The 27,633-nt window shown below is 30.9% G+C and overlaps 2 protein-coding genes across 3 annotated transcripts; both read left to right on the top strand.

The window, feature by feature from the left end:
- The first annotated feature begins 2,222 nt into the window (after positions 1–2,222).
- On the top strand, positions 2,223–7,376 carry LOC100305759 (putative prefoldin subunit 3). 2 transcript variants are annotated; one of them, NM_001249376.2, is made up of 6 exons: positions 2,228–2,394; positions 3,684–3,741; positions 4,487–4,558; positions 5,706–5,825; positions 6,258–6,359; positions 6,966–7,376. In NM_001249376.2, exons 1-6 carry the CDS (start codon positions 2,258–2,260, stop codon positions 7,044–7,046), a joined length of 570 nt encoding a protein of 189 aa, NP_001236305.1. In that variant the 5' UTR covers positions 2,228–2,257; the 3' UTR covers positions 7,047–7,376. The 2 variants fall into 2 exon arrangements, with proteins under 2 accessions (XP_014635023.1, NP_001236305.1); XM_014779537.3 differs by lacking the exon at positions 6,258–6,359 and having other exon boundaries at positions 2,223–2,394; positions 6,966–7,358.
- A 10,111-nt stretch (positions 7,377–17,487) lies between these two features.
- On the top strand, positions 17,488–19,679 carry WRKY26 (WRKY transcription factor 26). Its single transcript, NM_001361358.1, has 3 exons — positions 17,488–18,136; positions 18,598–18,753; positions 18,860–19,679. Exons 1-3 carry the CDS (start codon positions 17,679–17,681, stop codon positions 19,239–19,241), a joined length of 996 nt encoding a protein of 331 aa, NP_001348287.1. The 5' UTR covers positions 17,488–17,678; the 3' UTR covers positions 19,242–19,679.
- The last annotated feature ends 7,954 nt before the right edge of the window (positions 19,680–27,633 follow it).

Below are 27,633 nucleotides of genomic sequence, written 5' to 3'. Positions count from 1 at the left end.
CATTTTAAATGATTCCCACTGATTTTTTAAAATAGTTTTTGGTTCAAATATCACGCATTAAATGATTGAAATGACAAGAATATAAAAATGTTCAGTAAACTGGTGGAGTCTGTTTAAAATCAATTTTTAATTGTTGGGTTAAAATTTTAAAAAAAAAAAGAAAAGAAAAGAAGATTGAACTACTTAGGGTGTGTTGAAATACCTGTTAGCTTCCGTTGAACATAAATGACACATGATACATGGATTCACCTTGGAAGTTGGAAGTAATTGGAAAGTGAGAATAAAGTTTCATATGGATAATAAAACACACACTTAAATAATCAAAATGATGTGGTACAATGGAGAAGTAAGAAAACTTGTGTAAAATAATTTTTAACTTCTGAGAGTTACTCATTTAGAAATGTCCTTAGTATTTGGATTGTTTCCCCTTACTTTTATTGGATTTTTTGTCTAGGTTTTGATGGGTTTACAAGATAGGCAATTGCTTCCTGCACCCCAATTTTGCTATCTGCACCAACTTTTTTCAAATATCCTGGAGCTGCCTCCTTGGAACCTCCGTCTGAAAGCCTATGCTACCACAGTTGCTTTCTTTTCCTCCATCACCACAATTGCTCCCTTTTCTTCCATCTAAAAGCCTTTGTCACCACAGTTGCTCTCCATGGGTCACCACTCTACATCAAAGTAATTGTTCCAGGTAAGTTTCAAGTTTTTTTTTTAAAATCTGGAAATAATTTTGGATTGGAGAATCCAGAATAGACAAAAAAAACTAAGCACTTATAGATTGTTTCTTCCAAAATTATGCATACATAATTGTGAAACAAGTAATCTGAAATATATGTATGCATAATTATGTATGGATAATTCTGAAATGGACAATCCAAAATATGCATACATAATTCCAAAATAAGTGATATAGAAATAACATATATTCCATATTACTTGTTCCAAAATTATGCATTTGGAATAGACAATCTAGAAGTGATAAGTTTTCTTTTTGCCTATTCTGAATTCTCTAATCCATAATTAAAACTAGATCCGAAAGAAAAAATACCCTTTGCACTTTTACTCACGCGACACTTCACTCTCAACCCTAACACACACCCTTGTTCGTTTGGGGATTGGGGTGCATGAAGCAAAGTCCTACAAGATATTTTTTTATGAAATCCATGAAAAGATAGAGCCTAAAGCGCCCATTATTGACATTACTTTCAACTAGGAATATGTGGGCCCATTTTTCTTATCATAAATGTTAGTAATATTTTTTTCTGACACAATATTTTTTTTATTGATTTATATGAATTTAATTAAATATGTAGGTCATACTTATTCAGTAGGTTTCATTTCTATATTATCAAAACCTAATATATATATGTCGGAAAAAGAGTGTCAAAAAAGAAAAGGGATATGCCACTATTCTCATTAGTAAAAAGGATAAGTTTCTTGATTTTTTTTTACTTTAGTTCTCAAAATGAAAAAAAAGAGAGTGGGTAAACTCTTTGGAATTAATTTTTCGCATGTATGTTGGCTTAATCGTAATACCTTAAGTACTGCAGTAAGATTTCAAATTCTATACACAAGTAAAATTGGCTCATATAAACTATAAGGTTCAATTTGTCAAATGAGATTTTTTTGTCCTTGTTCCAGAGAGTTTATTTCATAATCTTTATAAATATGGATAATATTTTAGATGAAAATTTAATCTAATAAGACACATTAGGGACATCTTAAAAGAAGAATGGTGATAACTTGTAATATTATATTTTTTATTATTCACATAATCTTTTTAAAGTTTTATTTTATGTTTTCAGTGGAGGATCTAGGACTTAAATTGTGGAGATATTAATAATAATATCATATTATATATATATATATATATATATATATATATATATATATATATATATATATATATATATATATATATATATACACACACACGCAAACTACAAGTATTTTTTTGGAAACTATTGTTAAAGCTAAAACAAATCTGCGCTAGTTTATCTACACGGTTGGTGGTCAGTGATAATGTATTAATGCAAAGGAATGGAGTGTAATAATTTTTATTTATTTTTATGGATATACTTTTACTCTTACAAAAAATCAAAATTAAAAGGGGGGGTGTGAAAATAACGGAGAACCAAACCCCGATTTGGGCTTAGTCGTGGCCCAATAAGAGTAGAGTTGGACCAAAACCAAAATTAAACGACAACTAATAAAGGGTCGTCGTGTGGAGAATTTTGGTGTGTGAGCGTCAACAATGGCTTCTTCGTCTTCAGAATCGGCGGTGTCGGAGCGAAGAGGAATACCAGGGGCTCAGTTCGTAGAGGATGTCCAAACTTACCTCACTCAATCGGGTCTCGATGTTGGTTCAGCCCTGGCTTTTCTCCAAGAGAGGTCTTCATCTTCACTTTCCCTTTTTACTTTCTCACTTTCGATATTCTCGAAACCTAAGGATCTGCTTGATATTTTCCTCTGGCTTTCTTAATAGTAGAAATCAGCTTCTTTTGTTTGTTCATAGTCTTTTCGGATTGCATCAGTGTGGTAATTATCTTCCCATTTGTGGTTTGAGTTAGTAGTTCCTAACTAGGTTTTTAATCTGCATTTAGTTGTAGTGCCTTGTAGAGTTTCCTTCATTAATGAGTATGGGAGTCGAGAGAATATGCAGAGATTTAAGTGTGGTTGACAAATGTATGGGGGTTTTGGGTGGTATAGGAGTAGTTTATGGTGTGAAGTTATGAGGTTTTCGAAAGAATGCGTGTAGAGTTACAGAAATTGTTGTGAATTTGTAAATGTTGGCAGTCGGTATTGTTAAAAGTGATGAAATGAGAAATGAAGATTTTTTATACAGAGGTAGGGACTAGGTGTGGATAACAATTTCAGCTGAATGTGAGCTGAAGTAGATCAATATGGCTGGTTTGTAGACTGCACAGTGTGATGCGGTGATTCTTTTGGATTGGGGAGAAAATTTGTACATGATTAACTGAATTATTGCCTGGAAATCTGGAGAGGCCAAATGATGTAAAATGAGTTATTCATGATGGATAATAAATTTGTTGGCTACTTCTGGATCTCTGTGATAAACTTCATACTACCTACTTGAAATTATGGTCTGTTGTTATTTTTGTTTGTGATATGAATAGCGGGGTTAATAAATGAGGCAGCTTTTGATGTGAATTTTAGGTTGCAATGATCTGATTCCTTTTCAAAACGTTGGAATGCATCAATGCATGATGCTTACATTGTCACTCATTAGATTCACTAAGTGTGCAATTTGTATAATTAAGTCATTCCTTATTTTTATGTTCATTAAATGGAATTTATCCATATGAGCCTCCTTTCATTGTTATCATTTCATGATAATAGTGTTTGACATGTGAATGGAATGGTATGGTTCTAATCTCCTTGGTTCTACCTTTTTAGTCATGCACCAATTTTCAACCATGTCAAGTTTTGTTCTATTTTTTAAATATATCAAACATGGAATAGGGACTATATGTCCGCATTCTAAATCGTCCACAAATGCTACCAATGTGTTAATTTTACTAAGAAAAACTAGGTTTCACAAGTTCTGTTGCATTGACCAGACACTTGCAAAACCAATGTGAATTTGTTTCTAGTTTTCATGGCAATTTCACTTTTATAAGTGTTTGTATGAATTGAGATCCATCATATTTATCTTACAGACTTCAGCAGTACAAGGTAGTAGAAATGAAGCTTCTTGCTCAGCAAAGGGATCTTCAGGTTTCATTTCCTTAAAAAATATCTAATAGATTTTACTTTATGATCTATCCTAGATAAGCCACAATGAGTCATACATATACTTTTATGTTATTATTGTTTTGCTGGTATTTTGATTGTGGGCTAAAAAGACAAGAGACCAAAAAAAAGTCTTATTATATTCCAAATTAGAATCAATAACATTTGAGTGAAATTTTAACTTGCAAAAGAGGAAGTTTGAATTTGAAAGTTTTATGCCTGTTTTGGGGCCTGCTGGACAGGATCAAGCAGGCTATTTGCTCTGTAACATATGACTATTATTTATCTTGGGACTCGTATCATGAGGTTTTACAATATAGTTTTCAAAAACATATGTAGGCTACAATCAGAACAATCATTTGGGTTCACGGCTGAGTTGAGTTGTATTTATGCTATGCAGGCTAATAGATTTAGACTCCAATCCAAAGTTTGTCTTGTCATATATTTTGAACTTTGGTCATTCCTAACTGTCTAGGCTTTATAAGTTGAAGTGGAAAATTGGTTTATAATGTAAAATCATCTTATTGATTCACTAGCAAATGCTAATTTTTAAATTTCAAGTAAAACAAGAAAAATATTTTGGTTGTCTTTTTATTCTATTTTAGTAAAAAAATGTTCAACATTAACTGATTCATCTAAAGTTACTATCTCTCTGAAGTGCTCATCAATTTTTCTTTACATATCTAATCAACCTATTGTAGTGACACTTTTTGTTTGTGGTGGTTTTCAGGCAAAGATACCAGATATTGAAAAGTGCTTAGACGTTGTTGCTACATTGAAAGCTAAGAAGGGTACTGGTGAGGTTCGTTTAGAGCCTGATTTTCTTAACAAATTTTTTTGGTAAATATTATTTTGGTAAAAGATGCTTAAAAGTTATTATCTTACAAAAATGTCTAGGTATTAGTGGTCAGATTAACTGTTATTAGACAGCTGAAATCTGAAATTTCATGCATCTTATTCTGTCAATACATATATAATTGTCCTGACTTGCCATATTTTGTGATGTTGATACATCCTCAAGACTTCCTGATTCCTCAATAATATGTGAGCAAAGCTCCAATTTTATGGCTTATGACCTTTGTTTAGATGTATCCTTTTTTCCTTGTTGGCAGCTAGCATGTAGTTTCCTCACCTGTATTTTATCTTCCATGAAAAGTTGATGACCCAGGTCCCCATGTTTAATTATTAGGCTTCATTGCTGCTGCTTATAGTTTTTATGTCAAGTTTACTGTATGAAAAAGTTCTTTCTGTCTGTTGGGATTTGTCTAAGATTTGTGTTCATCCCTCATAGCTTATAACATTGATACCATGGTGAATCTCTTTCCTGATATGGAACCAGTCCTAGTCCTAGATGCACTTGCAAGAGTATTCATTCATGTTTGTGCTTGCTCTTCATCGCCTTCATTTTGTATGCTCATACAACAGCAAATTTTAGTTCATTTTTGCTAGGTTTACTTATTTTGTGAGATTGTGTTCTGAATGCCTATATCTACCACTCTGTATGTCTGCACATAGGTGCACAAGAGTAAAGAGTCAGAATAATAAAGAATGAAGGTTAATAAATGCATGTTTGGTACCGCATTGTACAGCCACCTTCATTTTAACTCTTCTGTGTCCAATCCACTTTGACATGGTTTTGGAACACGGTTCCAAACAGGCTATATAAGTAGATTATTTCATAATCTTCCTTGTACCTAAAATATGTCTGTGTACTTCTTTTTATCTTGAATGAAGAGTTAATTCTCTAAAAAAATCACTCTCCCTCCACTACTGCCACCCCCTAAAAAAATCAGGCTCAGCTGTTGCTATCCGTCCCAAAAGATTTAATTTTGATCACTTGTTAAACTATATCAAGCCACCTTTCTAGTAATCTATTAAAATCTTTTACTGCAAGTGAAAAGCAAATGTTATGTTAGAAACTGAAGATTTATATTTGACCCTAAATACAGGAACTTATTGCTGATTTTGAGGTATCAGAAGGCATCTATTCACGAGCACGCATAGAAGAAACCAATTCCGTGTGTTTATGGCTGGGAGCTAATGTTATGCTGGAATATTCATTAGAAGAGGTACTTGTATGTTAGTATTTAGGTGTTATTTCTGTTTTTTTATTTCTTTTATTTTTCTCCCAGCCGAGAAAAATTCAAGTCCTACATTGGCAAGAAATAAGGCCAATATAGAGTATATAAGTGGAGGGCAACCCTCACCCTATGAGTTAGCTTTTGGGGTTGAGTTAGGCCCAGACTCACATTTTATTATGGTATTAGAGTCTATCCTAAATCCATTAAATGGGCCACCCACCATGTTATCCACGCATCAAGCCCAGTAGTGTTGGGTGGGAGGGGGTGTGTTGAGAAAATCTCAAGTCTCACATCGGCTAGAGATAAGACCACAATAAAATATATAAGAGGCAGACAATCCTCACCCTATGAGCTAGTTTTTGGGATTGAGTTAGGTCCAAACCCATATTCTAAAACCCCCTATATATCTTTCTGTTGCAGGCTACTGGTCTTCTACAGAAGAACCTGGATAATGCTAGAGCCAGTTTGGAAGTTCTTATTGCTGATTTACAGTTTTTGAGGGACCAGGTGACAATTACTCAGGTCAGCTTGCTAACTATCAAGGGCTCCATACCCCTCTACATTTTCTACACCTTCCCATTGAAACGTCAAGGACATTGAACTTGTATAGCATGGTGAAAGGCATCAAGCCCTTGAGCCCTTTAATACCTTTAAGGGAAGTTCTTAGCAGGAGAGAGAGAGAGAGAGAGAGAGAGAGAGTATTATTTTCACTAGTTACCTTTTGGCAAAGAAAATGAAAATTTTTAAATTGGGAAAATGATGGAACGAAGATTATTTAAGTTGGACCTTCATATTGCTTTTTGGTTTTACTTTGATCTAAATTGAGTAAGGAAAAATACATTCACAAACAAACAATGAACATGCAAACAGTGGCACATTTTAATTCATTCCTTTGTTTTCTTAATAAGCAAGCATACAATAATGTCCACTCTGAATTTTCAACCGTCATTTTCATATCTACCATGCACATTATACGATGCATTTGAGACATTTCAACACTCCTTTTGGTATTTTGCATAAATGTTGTTGAGTACATGTATCAGTATTCAGCAATCACCCAATCTTTTCATAGGTTGTTCTGGAAAATAATTAGTTTTAGTTATTGATTGTTTACCTATATTTTATCAGGTTACAATTGCTCGTGTGTATAATTGGGATGTTCATCAACGGAGAGTTCAACAAGCTGTTGCTACAACTGCTCAAGACTAGTTAAAAAGGAGAGTTTATTCAAACCTAGATCCAAAATTGAAAACTCATACCTTTTGCTTAGAGTATGATTTTTATCTCTTGCCAATTTCTGATTTAGATAAATTGTGGGTTGCTCCCTTTCTCTAGTTCCGGTTTTACCACAGTAGACACTAGTAGGAGCTTTTTCGTATATTTATGTTATTATTGTCTTGGTCTCTTGTAAAATGCCCATATGTTAGGTTGATGGGAAAGTTTTGGTTTGGTGTGATCATATGGATATATTCTACTCTGCAACATTTTTTACTTGTTTAAGTTTTCTGTTGCTGTTGCTAATGTTAGTTGTCTCTGAGTAAGCTGAGTTTAAGTCCAAAATCTAGATGACAGAGATGATCATAAGGGCCCCACAGAAGCTTCAATTTTGTGAATGAAAAGGGACAAAACATCACTATCAATTGCTCTCTAGTAATGTCAGCTTCATCTTATCTATCCTCGAAAGAGTCGTAGATCTGGACGGTTTCTAATGAAATATTTAATTAACACTATTAGTCTAGGATGAGATGATGCCATGTTTATTTTATATGATCTAGTCAACTGGTCTACTGATACAGATTGTGAAAGTAACGGAATAATAGAAAACTGGGTAATTCAGGATCTAGTCTCCAAGTTCTGCTTGTTTGAATGGGATGAATGAGTTTGGTTGAGTGGCACTGTTGTTCATGTGCCAAAACAAGATGAGGTTGATACTCATACGGTTGGCTGTCTAATTAATATTTTGGGCATAGACTCTTCACATGGGGACCCATAACAACGATAGTGGGTATCATCTGCGTTCAAAACATACACGACCTAGGTAAAGTGTGAAGCAGAAAAGCCAATAATTAAAATGGGTTCTGCCCTTTCTTGGGAAATTCTTTTGAAGTATCTCAATCTAATAGCCTGTGTGAATGGACACATGTAAAGCTTTTTATTTGTTACCATAGTATTGCTATTAATTTTTTTATTTAAGGGCTAAAAATGAAAAGTTGAAAAAGTTACGATAAAAAATATAATTAACATTATTTTCCATTCAGCCACGTAGATCTTAATTTCTCGTGTCCTATTTTTTTTTCTTCCTTTTACATGTGTACTAATACATTTCTATTTTTAGATATATTTTTAAACAAGCATAAAACTATAATTTAGAGAAAATAGTTATATATTGACAATATGAATAATTTTACACCTTATCAAATTAAAAATTACAATGCATTTTAAGCCAGTTAATTTTTATAATATTTATCTTTAAAATCATATCAATAGTAATTTTTTTGTTAATTTTATATTTGTGAAGAAGCAAAATAGAATATTTTTTATCAAAAATATTATTAATACTTACTGAATGTGTTTTTTATTGTTTAATAGTAAAAAGTTTTCATACTAACAATGTATAGTCATTAAACTTATTATAATGACATGTTATATTATTTAATAAATTCAATTTATTAAATTTATAATTCTATGTAATTAAAACAATGAGAATATAGTATTGCGCAAAAAAAAAAAAAAACAATGAGAATATAGTAAATCCAAATCAAATTCTTTTCTGTTTTTTATATGTCAAAATGAGGTGTTTTTAGGCACAGTTGCAGCGAAACATTTCAAAGTCAATTATTTTAATATGCATTTTATCTTTGCCTTAAAGAATAGCTATTTAAATTTTATTATCGTCAAAAGTAACTACTAACCAGTAATGATTTTATCCAGTATCAATATTTTTGGAAAGAAAAAAAAAATACTAGTCAGATTAAATTAATTTAAAACGGTGAAATGGGATAAAAACGCGCCTGCGGAATGGGACAGGTTCCAATGAGCAGGGAACGGGGATAGACAAATCAGCCTTCAATATTGCATGGCCATTTATTTAAAGGAGAGAAAAATTGGTCCGAAAAAAAAAGGAGAGAGAAAATAAATACTGTATTACTCATTTTCTAATAATATAATAATGAGTTCTTAAAAAAATAATAAACAATATTCATAGCTAAACAAAAGATCAAAGATTATAAAAATTTCATAAAAATATATGATTTAATGTCTCGCATTCATGTGATTTATTAACAATTAATGAATAAATAAATAATTATTATGAATTAAGTTGTAAATGGATCATGAGTTTAAATAGAACAGATTTTAAAAATAATTATTATTTAATGAAAATATTAGTTATTAAAAAAATCAATACTTATTAACGTGAGATAAAATCTTATTTTTAACACGAGTATTTTTTTTAGTTTTAGTCATTACAAAACTAAGAAAATAAAAAGAAGAGTCAAGAGGTGAAATTTTATTTTTTTCTTTTAACGAATCAAAGTGTTTCATACAAAAATTTTATTAAAAAAAAATATTATTTAAGTATTATTTATTTATGAGAATTATTGATTTCAAGATCCAATTTGATTTTTTACTATTGTGGTTCTTAGAAAAATCATTAAAATTTATAAAAGATGCTAATTACGGTATTAAACAAAAATTAGAAATTAAAAACCAAGTTAACTGATCCACGCTTTTCACAAGTGTATTTTGGGTGATTGATCGAAGAAGAACAAATATTCACAGGGTTTGACTGTTGACTAAGGTGTGAGATATAGTTCTGAATCTGCATGCAGTTTTGCAGAGTGCAGACTCATCACGTCCTTCGAGACGGCGACATCTGGGGTATTCTAGTTCAAACCACCAAACACGACCTTGGGATTTTATGTGGGTTGTTCATTCCCATGTAGTTAGACCACTGCAGCACCACATAGACACAACAAAACACAAGTCAGAGAGAGAGAGAGAGTTGAATGAAGCGACAACCACCGACAGCGCCGCCGAGACCCGTTGCCGCTTTCCTTCTCCTCCAGCTAAGAGTCCACGACACTGCCCTACGTCACGCACGTGAAGAGCATGTGCAATGAACTTAACCCTTCTGCGACCAAATCAAATGATTCAATCGTTTTGTTTTGTTCTAGCTCTACTGTTACGTAGCATCGTTTATTACGTGTCTTGTGTTTGTCTCCACTACTACCTCTGCACTCTCATTATTTTCTAAGTAATATATCATCCATGCACCACGGACTAATCATGCGTACGTTCTTTGAACTACCTCTTACCAGTGTTAAAAATGATGGCATTTTGACATGCCAAAAAACGAATGCGCGTTTTCTTATCCAACTCTCTTTCTTAGTTTTGCTTTTTGTCTGTGAATTTAATATACCTTAATTTTTGCTATTTTTTTCACACCCGGCCATTTCATAATTTTATTAACTTTTATTTATAAAATTTGAATCTCTGATTTTAAATAATAAACCTTGCATAATCTATTCTACTCTCAAAAATTCACATCCGCGTGTTTGTCATATATATAAATTTAAATTAATGATATTCATAATAATATTATTTTGAAAGTTATATTTATTATGATTTCTTATAGTACGCATACAAGTTTTTAAACTAGCAATATATTAAAATTAAAATCTTTAAGAAATTAAATCTCTATATACATTAAATTCATCAATTTACTCAAAATTTGTAACTGTTACTAAATCCCAATGGCGAATGCTTATACATTAAGTTATGCTTATAATTATATTTACTTATTTTGTAAGAAAAAATATAGATGTTTTTCATGGGAAATAATCATATTTATACCAAATAGAATTATTATGAATGATAAAGTCTTTCTTCAATTATTTGATAGAATTTTGTATCAAGATTTAAACTTGAAACTTATAAGTTATAACAATATTCTGTCAATATAAAAAAAATCTTTTATTAGTTGATTTCCGCATTCAGTAATATGTATACTTATACTTATTATTATAAAGTGGTCTAAATAAACACAAAGGAAAAATGGAATTGTTACATTAATAAGGATTTTTCTGCATATAAAAGGAAAAAAGAAAAACATAGGAGTAGATGAAAGACGTGCTAAATTATCGCTTCATTGTCTCGTATTATCCAAACAAGTCACAGCATATAATATATTCACCCGATTCACAATTTAAAAAGAGGTAAAGGGAATCACCGTCATGCATGCAATTAAAATAGTGAAGATTTTGAAAGCATTGATAGAACGGAATGAATAAAATGCAGGGAATGGTAGCTGGAAGGAAAATAAGATAAAAACAATTAAACAAACCACAGAATATTTAAAGAAATAGAACAAGAAGACACTGGCGAAGGAAAGCAAAGGAGGAAGACCTAGTTTTTCCTTTTTATTCGGGTTCCTACAGTTATATATGAGCTTTGCAAATTGCAAAAGGCAAGAGCGTGACTTAGAAGCAATCACAGAATATACCAAAACCGCGTAGTGCTTTCAATTCTTGTCGTTTAAGAAAAAACATCCCTTCGATTTGACACGTAGGAGCCAAAATACATAACTTCATTGCATAATTTTGTATGATAAATCGACTGAGTGGTGAACTTTTACTGTTTCAAATAAAATAAATCAAATTTAATAAAATAAAGTACATTTTAATAACAATTTTTCAAAAAACAATCAACTCAACGCGTCAAAATAATGTATTATTGACACATTATGTACATCTTAAAATTTGTTCTGATATTAATATTAATAAAACATATCTTTGCACTAAAGTCGAAGTGTTCAAATCATTTCTCACAATAAAAATGAGGCTCTCAATTATTCACAAATTAAGATGTTTGAAATGATACCACCACCGGGACACTTTCCTCTATTTCATGTCCTCCTTAGTCCTTACCTTGTGAGTTTGTTTATTTCCTTTCTCTTCTCTGCTCTATGTTCTTCGATGTTTTTCCCAGCCAAAACTCTTCTTTCTTTTCACTGTGGGGCACAATTCAACTCCCATCAGGAGGTAGAGCAATTTTTTGTCACTAAGGTCAAGCAAGGGTGTTACATATATGTCACCATAATCTGCACCGAAGTCAAGAAAGTTCATTTCTAAAATACTATTTCTATCAATTCAAAAAGTCAAACTGAGCAAAGCTAACATACATCAAGTACTTCTACTAGATTTATGATTGATCTGGCGTCAATAATGGATCTTATCTCTCTTTCTTACAAACACACATATGGGCTACCTTTTGGCCACAATGCATGCATGGTTTCTAGTTTTTAATAAATAAAAAAATTGTTCTTAAAAATAATAACTAATCAGGGATTTGTTTCATTTACTCCAACATAAAAAAAATTAGAATATTTTCACATACACATAAATGAGGATGGATTAAATCACCTATAAGTGTCAATTATGACCTTATTTGAAGAAAAAAATATTCAATAAATAGTTATAGGTTGAGAAAATAAGAAGATAAAAATGATTAGGTTTCTTAAGTTAAAATTAATTAATTTATACATATATTAGTTTTTAAAATTTTTCTCATTTAACTTGTCGAAAATTTTATTTTAACTTAGCTTAATTTATTTTATTTTCTTATAAGTATTTATTAATAATTTTATTTAAAAAAAACTTATTATATGATCAATCAATAAATTTGTATAAAATGTGATATTTTATCTATCATACGGTTGAAAAACAACTACATATTTACATTGATGGTTTGCGTCAAAATTTAAATATTTAATATAACTACGTATCTAATATTCAAACAACAGATTACAAGTTTTGTTATAACAATTTTACACCCATCGATCACACTCGATGTTTTTTTTTTTTTGACACAACACACTCAATTATGTATTCACGTGCATGAGAGTACTATATAAAATAAACCTATAGTATGAACGGAGAAAGCCTCAATATTTGAATTTTGAGTCCCTACCGTCTCATCCTAAATCATGACATTTCAGAATATTTCCTTTGCATACAATTAGCTGTCTTCATTTATCATGTTTCAAATAGGGTAAGATTTTGAGCTTAACGTCGAAAACATTGTCAATCTAAAATGATTGTTTCAGTTATAAATTAGAGTATAATTGGATTTTGTTACGGGGAATTTAGAATTCAATGCCCTATTAATTAGACCTTAAATTTTTTTATTACTAAATAGATTTAGAAATCTAGAGCAATGAATTCAACATTAATTATTGTGGGGGCGAAACCATGTGTTTGGTAATGCAGTCATTGAGGTGATCCAACTCTTCCATTTTGTTTGCCGGAGAAGAAGGAAATGTAGATGATATAAATTTGTGGGAACGTAAATGGGTAGCAAAATTAGCTAAAGCATGATGTTTTAAAAGATCGCTCGCTAGCACTAAGTAGGTTTGGCGAGTGAGGAATTCATTGAATGAAGATATTTATTTAAAGAGGAGTGTTACAAATATATTTCGTAGCACTTTTTTAAATATTTTTTTAATTTATTAAAAATTATAAAATCAAGAAAAAATTATTAAATATCATTTGAGACCTACAAAATTATCTTTTTTAATAAATTCATACCAATAAAAAAATGTGTTTAAAAAGTGTGTGTGACAAGGTACCAAGTGATGGTGAGTTTTTGTTCTTTTTTATTGTGATTGTTACTAGGAAAAGTATTTTTGAAGATCCAATAATGGATGTTAATATTTGCATCAAATGGCTAAAGAGAGGATGAAGCACCCTAAAGACTAGGTATGTGTTACCCTAGCTTTGTCTAACCATAAATCTAGGGTGGGCATCACACCCTTTCCTTATTTGTATTATTTTTATTGGATATCCCTCGACAACACCTTCCATGTGTCCCATTGTGATTGGTTCAAAAATCATATGTTTATGTATATGATCTTGTCAGCACCATACAATGCATGAAGATAGACGAAGGTGTCCTGACCCTCTGCTTCTTTAACATGTTGGTAGATGTGATGTGTATCCTACCATGTTGTCACATTCTAATAGTTTAGGGGTCACATGGTTAGCAATACCTTTTTTTTTTCTAGCAAGTGTTACTGAATTTATGATATTCCTTACAAGGGACACTCGACATTTGTAATTGATTAGTTGATAGGTGTATGCATGTCTGTATTTTACCATGAAAAACAAGGACTAAAATGAGAATGTTTCTTTGTCAATTAGTCAACTATATATCTGCCAAGCATTGTGAGTTGACCTCCTAGTTGGATGGTCCATAACCCTCCAAACATTGAGTTTGCAGGGCATGGATGCTTATGGATCTCTTGTCTTTTTGGTTGTTTTTGTCCACCTGTCAAACGAACATTCTGCAATCCTCCATGCACTAAGCTTACAAGGGGAAGGTGTTAGTGTATCTCTCGTCTTCTCGATTGTATCTCTCCACCTCTTGGCCAGACAGTCCACAAACCAAACAATTATAGTCGCTTATAAAAATCATGATTCACGGAATTCATGATTCTTGAGTATGAAAGAAAATTCTTACTACTAAATACACCTTAAGTGTTTAGTTAATAATAGTTCATAATTAATTTTACATAGTGTTTATTTAATTATAGTTCTAATTTTAATTATAACTAAAACGCCTAAAATATAGGTGTACCCATAGGGATTGGTGAACCACCAAGGACATGGCCAATCACCCTTTCAGCCACAACCAAACACCCCCTAGTTGGGACCAAACACCATATGGTAACAAACTACTTGAAGGGGATGTATCTTCAAGTAAGCTACCCTCAACCATGGGCGAACACCCCCTAGGTCGAGGATGAACACTTTCGAGTCTTAACTAATACTCCACTTTGATACATACTCGTCAGCCTTAGTCGAATGTGCCTTTGGTCAAAGTCGAGTACCCCTCGATTATGGTAATACGAGAAGGATCATTACGAACTAAGGGAATGAGATTACTTAAATGCAATATAATCACTACCAAAACCTCATTAGTAGGTAATTGTTGATTAACATCCTCACTACCCAAGAGGTATGCCCCATAGATCTAAAGTTCAATAATATACATACATACATACATACATACATACACACACACATACACACATAAACGATGAGGTTCTCGAGATAACATTCACTATTTATTTTCTCGATAATTGATTTCATTTACTGTATTAAGGAGATCATTGACTTGATCGCCAAAGTGCCTTTGTAGATACGCACCCATGTCGCATTAGAGTACAAGAAGAAAACACCACTACATCAAAGAGGAGAACATTATCCTCGTACCCTCATCCATGTATAAAAAAAGTTATAAAATTGACTTAATGATTAAAGAAAAAAAGAAGAGAGGGATGTTGTGATTCGAATTCTTGCCACTAACAAAAGTAAAGGTTAAATTAATTTTTTTAGTCATCAAATTTTTAGATTCAATTTGATCATTTAGTTTTTTAGATTCAATTTGATCATTTAGTTTTTTTTGTTCAATTTGGTTCTCTAATTTTTTAAATCAATTTAATTTGATCCTTCAGTTTAAATGATAAAAAATCACACTTTATAATTGTTCAAAACTGTCACTAAGTGATTTTATACCGCAAAAAAGTATATATTTTTCAAAAAATAAATCAATTTTAAAAATCTAAGGATCAAATTAAATCTGAAAAAAATTAGAAAACTAAATTAAATTAATTTTAAAATTATAAGACCAAATTGAGTGAAAAAAATTAAAAAACTAAATTAAACCTAAATAATAAATTAACAAACAATAAATTAATTTAATCCAAAAATTAACAAACTAACAATCACTTTACTAATATTTGTAAGATAAAAAACACCCACACCTAAAATATTAAATGAAAATTTATGTGGAAATGAATACCTTATGAAACACATCCAAAAGGATCCCCCTAGTATAGCCCATGTTTACACTCCCGAGAATGCTTCCTTGACACGCTAAGCCGGTTACCAGTCAAATATCCGCGTCAACCAGCACTGGGCCCTATGACGGTCCTCTTTTGTGGTAAATGCCATCAACATCTTGCTGCCATTCTTCGTACGCTTCGTAACTGACAGGTGCCCGTCATCCCAAGGCGGAAATTGGAAACCCCCTCACCTCACCATACCTGTTCTCCAAATTCCCAACCCAATCAAACCTCCTTTCTTTTCACACAACAACGACCCTACTTTTCTTAAGTCAGATATATTTATTTTCCAAGCCTTCAAATTAAAGGAACAATGTTTAGTCGCCAAATACATTTTTCTTATCCTTTTTTTTTGTCTTTCATCTTAGACTTGTAGCATAAGTTTCAATAACATTTTTTAAAACGAAATTTACCTTTAAGAAGAAAGGAACTAATCTTGTTAAAAAATGGGATAGAACTTTGTATCACAGGCACGGCAACTATTGTCCTTAAAAAAAAGTAATAATATCTCAATCAAAATTAGTATTTTTTTTGTAATTAATGTTTTCATCTCAATAACTAAAAGAGATAGTAATTACTCAGAGAAAATATTAATAGTATCTATAAGAAATTATTTATTCTAAGTAATTAATACACGATAAAACTAAAGTAAGTATTTATTAAAAACATTAATTGTATAAATATTTAATATTTACTTTTGAAAATAATTTAAAATATTTAATAAATATATTTAATGCTTTTACATAAAAAAATTGCTACCAATAATACTATATTAAATTTTATCCTTTTTAAATATTTGTTTTTATTTATTTTAAAATTTTTAGATAAAATTTAAAAATTTAAAAATAAACAAGAATAATTTTTTTTTAAAAAAAATATGGATTCATAACTAGTTTTCTGCACTGAATTTTTATTGGTTTTGAACAGTTTTAGATATTCTCACCAATTCTAAAATGAAACAAATTTTTAGAGTCAATAGATTAATCACAGACCTATTTTCGAATATATCAATAGAAGAGTCCAGTTCAATTTTAAAAACTATGCATCAAACATAAAAAAATATTTAACTATTTTTTAAATTGTACTCCTTCACCTCTTTTATATAAAAAATAATTTCACAATTGTTAAAAATTATTTAATTTTATTACATTATTTTATTTCTAATTAAAAATAAATATTTTTCTTAAATTACTTTTCATTAAAACTTGATATTAAGCATAATCCCTTTCAATAAAAAAAAAACATATACCTTCTGAAAGTATTCTAAACTTAGTCTCATTAAATGAAAAAAAAAATTACTTATAAAAAAGGATAAAAATATTGTCTTTTTTTCCTTAAAAAAGATAAGAAAGTGAATATTTCATCAGTCACATAATAATCATTGAGAAATAGTTATCATTTTAGATTTTTAATGTAACACTAATAATATTTTTTTAATTATATCTCTTATAATATTAATTATAAAAAAAATTAATTAACAATGAGACTAATTTTATAAAATTGTAAAAAAATAATTTATTGGTTTATTGGTTCTTTTTATGCTATCCACAACATAGGAGGACAACTGCAATGGAACGAGGGAGCAGTGCTTTTTAAAGAATCATTTAATATCTTTAATTAATATTATTAATTATTCAAAAACAAGAAAAAAGCAATAAATTTAAAATTTCAATAAAAATTTAATAGCAGTAGTTATGATAACACTCGTTAAGAAATCTGAAATTTGAATCTACGGAGAGAGTACACCTCTAATCCCCAAACTATCCCTTTCTCTCTCTCTCTCTCTCTCTCTGTCTCTTCCTTTCTCTCTCTTTTTATATCTTTTGTAATAATAACAACTGCTAGAATTAAGAACCACAACACTACCTTTTGAGTTCGGAGCACAATAAGGGAAGAATATGTGCCACGCTTTGCGTTGTTGATATATAGCCCAACCAATGGCGGAGGAGAAAAGACAAGAGCAAGTAGCGAACCCCAACAACTCATCATCCACCACCATGCCATTTTCCGATCAGATTCCCAACAACAACAACTCCATCATGATGACTTTCCCTTTCCAACAACCATCCACCATCTTCGACCTCATGATGATGCCTTCTTCTTCTTCCTTCATGGACCTGCTCGCCGTGCAGGACTACAACGTGCCGTTATTCGATTGGCTCCCCGCCGGTGTCGCACACCATCCTTCGCCGTCTCCGGCCAGCTCCAACGTCCCCGACTCCTCCGAGGTGCTCAACACGCCGGCGTCGCCTAATTTTTCGTCGATTTCCTCGTCGTCGAATGAGGCTACGGTCAATAACAACTCCGAACAACAGAGTGGGAAAGAATTACAAGAAGAAGAAGGTGGTAATGGAGGCAGAGGAGATAACCAAGATCAAGACAAGACTAAGAAACAGTGAGTATTGAGTAAGGAAAATGACAAGTATACAGTTTTTTTTTTAAAAAAAATTTAGATGTAGTTCATTACATGCATTCTTCAATCAGAATTAAAGTCTTACACATATTATTATTAAAGATGAAACTTCAATTTTAATCAAAGAAGAAAAAAACAAAAATACTTAAAGAACTATATCTAATTTTTTTCTTCTAATTGTTTTAGGTGCATGAGATAAAAATAAGAGCATCATACAAAAAATTAAATAAAAAAGTAAAAACATACTAAATTATTTTTAATATAAAAAATAAGGTGAAAATAGATGAATGAATATACACAGTTGAATAATTATTTTTGAAGATAGATGTTATTTATTGCCTTAATGACAAAGGAGAGATAAGTTAGCTTGGTGAAGTTGAAATGGGGATCCTGGTTTTATGGTTGGTAGTGTGGTGATTTGACTGTATTTTGTAATCCAATAGGCTAAAAGCGAAGAAGAAGAAGAAGAAGAAGAACCAAAAGAAGCAAAGAGAACCAAGATTCGCGTTCATGACAAAGAGCGAGGTTGATCACCTAGACGATGGTTATAAGTGGCGCAAGTACGGCCAAAAAGCTGTGAAAAACAGCCCTTATCCAAGGTAGCAAGCATATTACCGTCATTTCTCTCTCTGACAAATTCTTATTTTCTAAATTAACTTTCTTCCTTGCGGGACACGCTAACGGTGGTGCCACCTCGCCATGTAGGAGCTACTACCGTTGCACCAGCGCGGGTTGCGGCGTTAAGAAGCGCGTGGAGCGGTCCTCCGAAGACCCTTCCATGGTGGTGACAACCTACGAGGGTCAGCACACGCACCCGTGCCCTGCTTCGGCTCGGTCTAGCCTTGGCTTCGTGACCCAACCTGCTGCGTTCGGTCCCTCACACTTTATGCTGCCACATCAAGCACAAGCTTCGGCTTTGAGTGTTGTTAGCTCCAGTAGTAACTACATCAATACGACATCGTTTGGTGGGTTTGTTCAGGATCACTCGACCCGTCGTGGTTTTGGACATGAGGCTTTGTTGAGGGACAATGGGCTGCTTCAGGACATTATTGTCCCAACTCAGGTGACCAAGGAGGAGATGGATTGAATTGAACCATGGGAGATTAATTAGTTGATATTTGACGAATTTTGGTCCTGTTTATATTTATTTGGTTGGGGAAATTGCTGATAAATGATAATACTAATTACTATATTGATTGGTTTTATTATGGTTTCTCTCTGTATTCACTGCAGCTAATTGGTATGGATTGTAATGCCCTCTAACTCGATTGGAGATGGGTCTCAACGGTTTTAATTTCTGTTTTAGAGGTTACTGTGGAGCAAATTAAAATACCTCAGCTACATTTGAGATCATATGAAACCTTATGGAGGTTCACTTTTAAAATGACTATTTCCCTTTGTAGCTTATGCATGGCCTAAGGTTCTGATTTTGTTAATTTAATTATTATTATTATTATTTTTCCTTTCCTTAATTCTATGTATGAGATATTCTTTGTAACTAGAGATTTGTTGGATGATCAGACATTTGATGTTTTAATCTTTTTTGTTCATCTTCTCTCTTGTCATCTTGTCTGATCTGTATTCTTTAGTTTGTTTGACAGGATTAAATATTCACGTAGAAATGCAATGCTTTTTTGGTCATGCACCATTAGGGTTTTACCTTAATTTGTGACTCTCATGACACGTTTTAGAGGCTGCTGAATCTAATTCCCTCTCAAACACATAAGGCAGAGATTAGGCATGTGAAGGATATGATCTATGCTTGGAATTTGATCCTTCAGTTATTGATTAGGGATGGCTGGGGACTGACTAAAGATATGCATGAGAGAAGGTTAAGAAAGAAAGATGATCAAAACTTAATTTGTATATTCCATGAAAGAATCTTATAATTGGCCCATAACTTAAACACAATGAATGCACGGGTTGTGGAAAAAAGTTGTAACATTATTTTTTGAGCAGTAGTACCATTTAGCTTTATGTACGATAGCTTTTACTATCATCATTCTTCTCCCTAACTACAGGCTTACATAAAAAGATGGAGCCATTCAATGACGACGTGTGGTTCCTGGGACGAAAACAGCTTAGTGCATAAATAATTTCTTATTGATAGCTAAAGATGGATAGTGGAAGATGTTGGTGTCAGTGCCAAGATGGATATGCTCTACCAATAAAGTTGTAATTGTAGCTGAAACCATTCTCCTAAGTCCTAATCACTATCCTTCCCCAGCTACAATAAGTTTAGGACACTTTAATGTTCACGCTTCTCACAATACACAACCAAGCCAAGAGAAAGAGCCTAGACACGGGCAAGATAGTTTTACTGCTAGTTTTCTATACATGACACTAAGGTAGATAGACTGCTATAAAGAATATGGTTATAGTAACTGGTATGGAAGGAGAAAAGAGAACTTAATTTATGATCGTTGAAGATATATAATTTTTAGATTAATTCGTTTTCTCTTTATTATTGTATAGTTTATGTTAGAAAATGTAAAAATGCTGGCGCAAGTAGCCTGATAAAATGTGAGTTGAGCCAATAAAATTAGAATAATTTATTTTAATTTGCTCGATTTGGGTTCTACCTCATGAGGACATATATGAGTGCTAGCTTGCAATGGGTTAACCTGGCTCATAAGTTCGAAAATATCATAAGTAACTATTATAATCATTATTTTTTTCATAATTGTTTATTTATTTCAAGTATTAATTAATTTTAAAATTAAAAGTAAATTTATGTACAAATTAGTTAAATAAATTTTTAAGATGAATTTTTTTATATATACGCTAATTACTTAAAAAAATGAAGATTAACAAGTCAATCAAATAATATTTTTTTAATTACCATAATTAGGATATTTAGGATATTTGACTTGTTAGCGAATTTGAGGTATTTTTATAAATTTTGACTATTTGAACCGAATGAAAAATTAATCTTTAATTTAAAATTTAATCACACTTATGTTATTTCTCAATAATATATTATGTGAAAATTAAATCCAGATTTTTCTTCACAAACAACATATGTTAATAAATGTGTTGCACCCATTAAATATTCAACAACAATTTGAAAGAATCCTCTCAAACAATAAATAATTTGAAAGAATCAATCTAAATGGATAATTGGTCAATTCGGCTACTTAGCTTGATTTGGGTTGACTGGCATTTTACTCATCCGATAGTCTATTAGCCTAAATGTGTCGGACCAACCTAATTGATATCCTCTAGTTTAGGATAGTTAGTTAGTTGATATTCCACCCATCCTTGTAAAAAAATCAACAATTTCCACTAAAAGTGATAGATTTTTTAAATAATAATAATAATAATAATAATAATAATAATTTATAATTTTTCTTATAAAGTTTAGTACATAGCTGTAAGAGTAATGGTTAGGGCCATGAATAATTGATGCTGGTTCAAATCAGAGGCTTATATATCAATTTTCTGTCAGAGAGATTCTGTTGCTCAGCATCAGTTGGCCATAAATGCTTATCTTTGGCCGACTCTTTGGCTTGGGTTGAAGAGTGAAGACCCACTAGTGTTCGATGATTTACTCATTATTGTTGAGCAACAACAAAATACTATATTTATCCCAGTTATAATTTTTTTACAGCAATATTTATTTCAGTTATAAAAAAATTATATTCATCTCATGTTATTGAATTAACATAACCAAGATTTTAAATTGTTATTGTGATCATTACGATTAATTTGATGAGCACAATCATGACCTACCGTGCCGCCGCAACTAAGACGTTGCGTCTACATCACATGCGGTTCACATTTTAAAACATTAAACATGATAGTAATAAGCTTTACTTTCTTTATTATTTTGAGTTTATTTTTGAAATTTGGAGGTTTAAGTTTTGTAATTTTTTTCAAAATTCAAAATAAAAACGTGTTCAAACATTAATTGTGGAGTGGAGTTATTTTCAATTTTTTTAATGGAAACATATAAAGAAAATGACTATGATATGATGAATGAGTGGATAATAATTTAGCCAAAGTACTGCAGCACCCAGGCACGTACACAGGGAATCAATCAATAATTCAAGACATGTATGCACATAAAAAAACGAGAGAGAATCAAGAGAGGTATTATTTGAATTTAGGTTATATAAGAAAGCTGTAAACTTGTTAGGACTTGGGAGAGTATGGAGAAAAAGCATTGGCAAAAAAAGTTACGTTGTCGTGACAAGCTGGAACTTAGAAGGACGAAGATATGGGTTTGAAATTTTTTGCGAGTTAAAGATAAGGTTTTGTGGAAAGTAATATACCAAAATTTTCTCTCTCTCTTTCTCTTTCTATTTATGGCCCATTCTTAATAGAAAGGTGGATTGACAAGACAGTTGATATATAGCAATAACTTAATTAAAGCATTACACGTACAGTACCCACTACATAGGGAAGTTTGGTGGAATGCAAATTAAAATTGTGAATTACTATATAGTTCTATTATTGCTTCCTAATTGGCATGCAAGTTCCAACATAAACATATCAACTAGAAGAGATACAATAGAGAAATTATAAATAAGTAAAAAAAGAGGATTACAAAATTACGTGAATACCAACTCCATGAAGCGCTTTCACGTGAATTTTCCACCATGCTGCAGCCTGCAAGTGAATATTCTCAGCTTAAAATCACAAAGATTTTTTATTTTTAAAATGATATCAATAAAAAGTCATTTGGATTTTTGGGTGTGACTTTTCTAGTATTCTCAAACTTTCCAGCCATTATAATTTATAAGCTTTGTGTTCTCTATGTGCGAAAGTCAGCTGCCAGAAAAGTCGTATCTTCATGTAATCCAAGTAGAATTGATAGCAATTAGTTTGATGCTTAAAGAAAAAACGAACCGAGAAAGGATAGGACGTCTTGATTGGAGGCAAATGATTCTTAATTGGAGGCACTGAATCCAAATTCCAGTAAGAAGAAGAGTTACCATAAATCTCATATATTGTATCTTTTATACATATTTTTTTTAGGAAAAATATATACATGATTATTAATTCAAGAATAATATAAAAATAAATTAAAATATGTAGATGTACAAACGATAAATGCATATTTGATTTGACAAAGTTTAAAACAAGTGAAAACTGTTTGGATTTAAAAATAAAAAATAAAAAAAAATTAGTTGTCAAAAGAATATTTGATGTAAAATATGAAAAAGTATATATATTTAGAACTATTTTTGTTTGATATCTAGTCATAACAAATATGAGAAGCCGAATGTTGAATGTTAATTTTTTTCATAATTAGTAAACATAAGAATAGTTAAAATGTTACACTTTCAGTTACGAATTGAAAGAAATGTTTAAATTATATTGTAAACGTAATATTGACCATATATGCAACATCTTAAAATAATCTTGTAATATATTATAGTTTAATTTCCATATATTGTCAGGGTAAACTATTACACTTTTATTAATTAATTAAAAATTATGATATATTTGATTTTTGATATAATTATTGTAAAAGTATAAAAAATATCATGCATACACGATAGTTTTATATTATATGACAATGACAATATAAAAAGTAACTATTATTTTTATAGGTCCTAGGAAAAGTTGTTCCTTATTTTTGTTAGAAATACGCCTTGTGAAAAATCTATATTATATTAAGAAACATATATAGCAATTTTATTGTGATGAATAGCTAATTTTAATTATTAAATTTTTAAAAAAATAAATGATAAATAAAGAGTAACTTGACCTCTCCTTTTATATATATATCCAATAAACTACAATCGTATTCGTATCAGCGTGTTTAAATATACTTAAATATATATGAATACAGGTTTCTTATTCCTAATTAAATTTTCATGAGAGCAATTCTTATAAGTTTAAGAAATAGTGGAAATTTCGTTAGGTAATTCGTTCAACAATTTCTTTATTCTTTACTTGCTTTGTAAGTTTAAGAATATGTCGGACAAAAAGCATGTGTTAGAAATGTGCCAATGTTATATACCCAAGAACCAAGATGTTAACTTCTCGATAGAAAACTCGAGTGCTTTCGAAGCCACATAGTCACTTTACATAATTATCACTTGAAGAAAGTTAAAAAGCCAGAGAAAAGTTACCCTCAGTTAGTAGAAAACAGAAATTAGATAACGATGGCTGATTCTGATTCATTAGAATATGGTATGATGCTGCCAAACACCCTTTTGGACGCTAACAAGTATTAATCTACTATAGAGTCGACGTTTATTTATGATCCATAAATTTTGTTTAAAGCAAAAAAGAGTGATCGAAGTACTTAACGTTTTTTTTTTTATTATTGAAAGGCTAAAAAATAATAATATTAAAACGGGATACCAGGGGTACCCCAACGCATTACAAACAGAACTTGGCTGTAGCCAAATTAATTGTACCAACATAGACCAAAATACAGTCTCAGCCACACACCAACGTCTAACCCACGTAATTTAGATCCTATATATTCTAACCTGCTATCCACTCTCCTTACAAATATGATAAACACACCTGCAGACAATGATACCATTCGTGCAGGGAGAAGCTACAGTTCTTGACTTTGCATGAGATCCACACCCACGACCAGTATCAATATTGTTTAAGCTATATCAATATCTAGAGAAGATATTTTCAACCAATGGAAAAAATTACTTGTTAAAAAAGGTACAAAACAATAAATACATATTAATCATATATGAATTTTATTTTTATGTTATAAATATTAGAATTTGAATTTAATGGCTATGTAGCATGCATGAATAACCTTCATATATATGTATATATATATATGCAAATTAAAAAGTAAATAATATGAAATATATAAATTAAAAAATATAATAAATATAAATTTATATATATGTATATATTTAAGTAATCATTTTTGTTATGATGAATATTATATTCATATGTACTTGAATTTTGTGCGTTGATAATTAATGTTTTTAATAGTTTTAATGAAAAATCAAAATTGTATTTTTAAATGATATTTTAATCATTTTGAAAATATTAGTTATTTATTCCCAACAAACTATGAGATTTAAGGGGATAGTCAGTTTCATTTATGCGCATGCAAATATTTGGGCAGTGGAAAATGTTCCAATATTGAGTTAATCCCATCTCCAAGTCACAGACTAAGGCTATAAGACGAGTTCGTTTTAGTGCCTTTTAAGTTGGTTTCATAGGGTCTATGGATCTCAATCAGGATTTCTCTTACTAACCATCTTGAGCCAATCAACTAAATTCACCTGAAAATCTTGAGTTTTTAGTTACAAGTGAAATACCGAAATTGATCAAACTGTTTTGGAGGCATACTATAATCAACTGGATTCCTTCCTGTTTTCATAATATGAGTGTGTTCTGTGAGTCAAAATCTACTTGATCTGATGTTAATCGTCAGTTGATCAGACTAAGGATCATTGATGAAACATTCTGTTATGCATTGTCTCTGTTTAGTGTTTCTTCCCCGTTTTATGTTGTATAGTTTTAGTTAGGGATGGATCCAAGGTTTGATATTATGGACACTATAAAACATAAATTACCTTCTTGTTATCTCCGAAAATAAAAAAAATCTTCCATCAAGATTGAACATTAAACTTTGACAATATCAATACCAAGATAAGTAAGATAAAATAACATTCATATGAATATGTGGTATGACTATGATAAGTATGCATGCAAGTGACGTAGGGCAGGATTGACTAGTAGAGTAGAGTTCACCAAAAAGTCAATTTTGTTTATTTTTTTAACGAATGGGTGAGACTTTGATAGAATAATATTTGAGATTTTTCTCAATTCTCAACCCTTGGTATTCTTAAGAATTATCAAGACATTGAATTCTCATTTCTCTTTTCCTTAGATTTCGCTGCACCAGGAAGTAAACTAAAAAGATGAATCTAAAATGCTACATAAATGAAATATCTTAATAAAAAGCAATATGAGGGAAGAGTCAACATGACTATGCATTGAACCATATTTTTGGCACAGGGAAATAAAAAAGATTGGGGTGGTTTTCCTTTTAACAGTATAGCCTATTTTTATCTTAAACAATAATCAAGGAAGAAACTACTAATATTGAAGAAATTGGTGGTAACACAAAATGATATGCATAATCCAGAGTGAAGATGTGCAAAAATTAGAGCACATGCATGCTTGAGTATAGCTTCAGCACTTTCAATAATAACTCTATCATTAGAAGCATCCCCATGAAGAAGGAAAGGTCAAAATACTTAATATCCGCCCAGCTCCAAATAAAGGGAAAAATAACCTGCAAAATGTAAAAAAACAAAAGAGATAAAATAAAATAAATAAAACAAAGTTACAGCATAATCTTACCTGATTCATAAGTTTCAAAATCACTTGCTTCATTTCATGATCTCCTATACATGTGCAGATAACAAAAGATTCATTATTGAATAATTGTACCAAAATCCTTAAATTTCTTTAGATACAATAGAAACTCGCTAAGAAGAATCATACCAGCAGATATTTAAAAGACATTAATTATTGAACTCATAAATAAAAATATTAAAAATTACAATACAATAACTTGAAAAACTATGATAAAACTATGTTAATAATATCTTTTACAAAAAGTCACTTTTCTACAATTAATTTTTTTATATTGAAAAGGATACGATTAAAAATTAAATAAAAATTAATAAGTTATTATAAATATACATTTTCTTTTTATTCCATTCTTTTTCTATTTTTTTTTTGTTTCTCTTCAATTTCCGTGTCATTTTAAATCACTTCTTTTCTCAACTCCTTTTTTTCTTTAAATTTTTTGTGTCTTTCTATTCTGGTTAAATACTAAGCTTTCCTCTTAGCATAGATATAATTTTGATTATAATTAATTCAACTTGATCATATTATAACTAGAATTAATTTAATTAGTTAATTAATTACAAATTAGTTATTTTTTTAACCAATTATATAACCAACTTTTGATTCTCATTCTATGCTAATCATATCGTCCTCCATTTTCTTTTCTTTTTAACTTCTTCTGCAAGTTTTCTTTTCATCCATGGCAGACATGGATTCTGTTAAATCCAGATTCCACTCACACGTAGCTTTTAGCTGGTTAGCTTAATTTCATGTATAACATGGTCTTCTATAATCCGTCGTCTTGTGTAGAAAAATGTCAGAAACCGTTAGACTTGAGTCAAAGGTCTTATCTTTCTCTCATTCACATAGTTATGCATGCCCCTGTAAAGATACTATATATGCAAGGAACGTAAAATGAAATGTAGAAAAAAAATTGGTGCTGCGGACACACTGCTTTTGAGTGTTTTCGTTGGTTCTATTGCATTTTGAGGTTTTATTAACTGCTAACAGCCTCTTCATTTAGTCATGAACATCTTTTTTTTTTTAATCCTGCTTGTTGCTTATTTGCTTATTCATCAAAAGAAAAAAAAATCATTGTTGCTGTATCAATGTTGCTAGCTATAGCTATATATATTTTGGTATTTATTTTTTCATCAAAATAGTCCCTGTTATGCATGATG

Source organism: Glycine max, chromosome 9, assembly GCF_000004515.6.
Source record: "Glycine max cultivar Williams 82 chromosome 9, Glycine_max_v4.0, whole genome shotgun sequence".
Classification (NCBI taxonomy): Eukaryota; Viridiplantae; Streptophyta; class Magnoliopsida; order Fabales; family Fabaceae; genus Glycine; species Glycine max.
The sequence above is the reverse complement of the archived record's forward strand: the minus strand, read 5'-3'. Positions and strand labels throughout refer to the sequence as shown.

Bases quoted from the DNA above. Each gene is read 5' to 3' on its own strand.
- LOC100305759 (NM_001249376.2), top strand. From the start codon at position 2,258: ATGGCTTCTTCGTCTTCAGAATCGGCGGTGTCGGAGCGAAGAGGAATA. The intron at 3,742-4,486 runs GTTTCATTTCCT...GGTGGTTTTCAG, and splicing joins CTCAGCAAAGGGATCTTCAG to GCAAAGATACCAGATATTGA. The intron at 6,360-6,965 runs GTCAGCTTGCTA...ATATTTTATCAG, and splicing joins ACCAGGTGACAATTACTCAG to GTTACAATTGCTCGTGTGTA.
- WRKY26 (NM_001361358.1), top strand. From the start codon at position 17,679: ATGGCGGAGGAGAAAAGACAAGAGCAAGTAGCGAACCCCAACAACTCA. The intron at 18,137-18,597 runs GTGAGTATTGAG...GTAATCCAATAG, and splicing joins CAAGACAAGACTAAGAAACA to GCTAAAAGCGAAGAAGAAGA. The intron at 18,754-18,859 runs GTAGCAAGCATA...CTCGCCATGTAG, and splicing joins AAAAACAGCCCTTATCCAAG to GAGCTACTACCGTTGCACCA.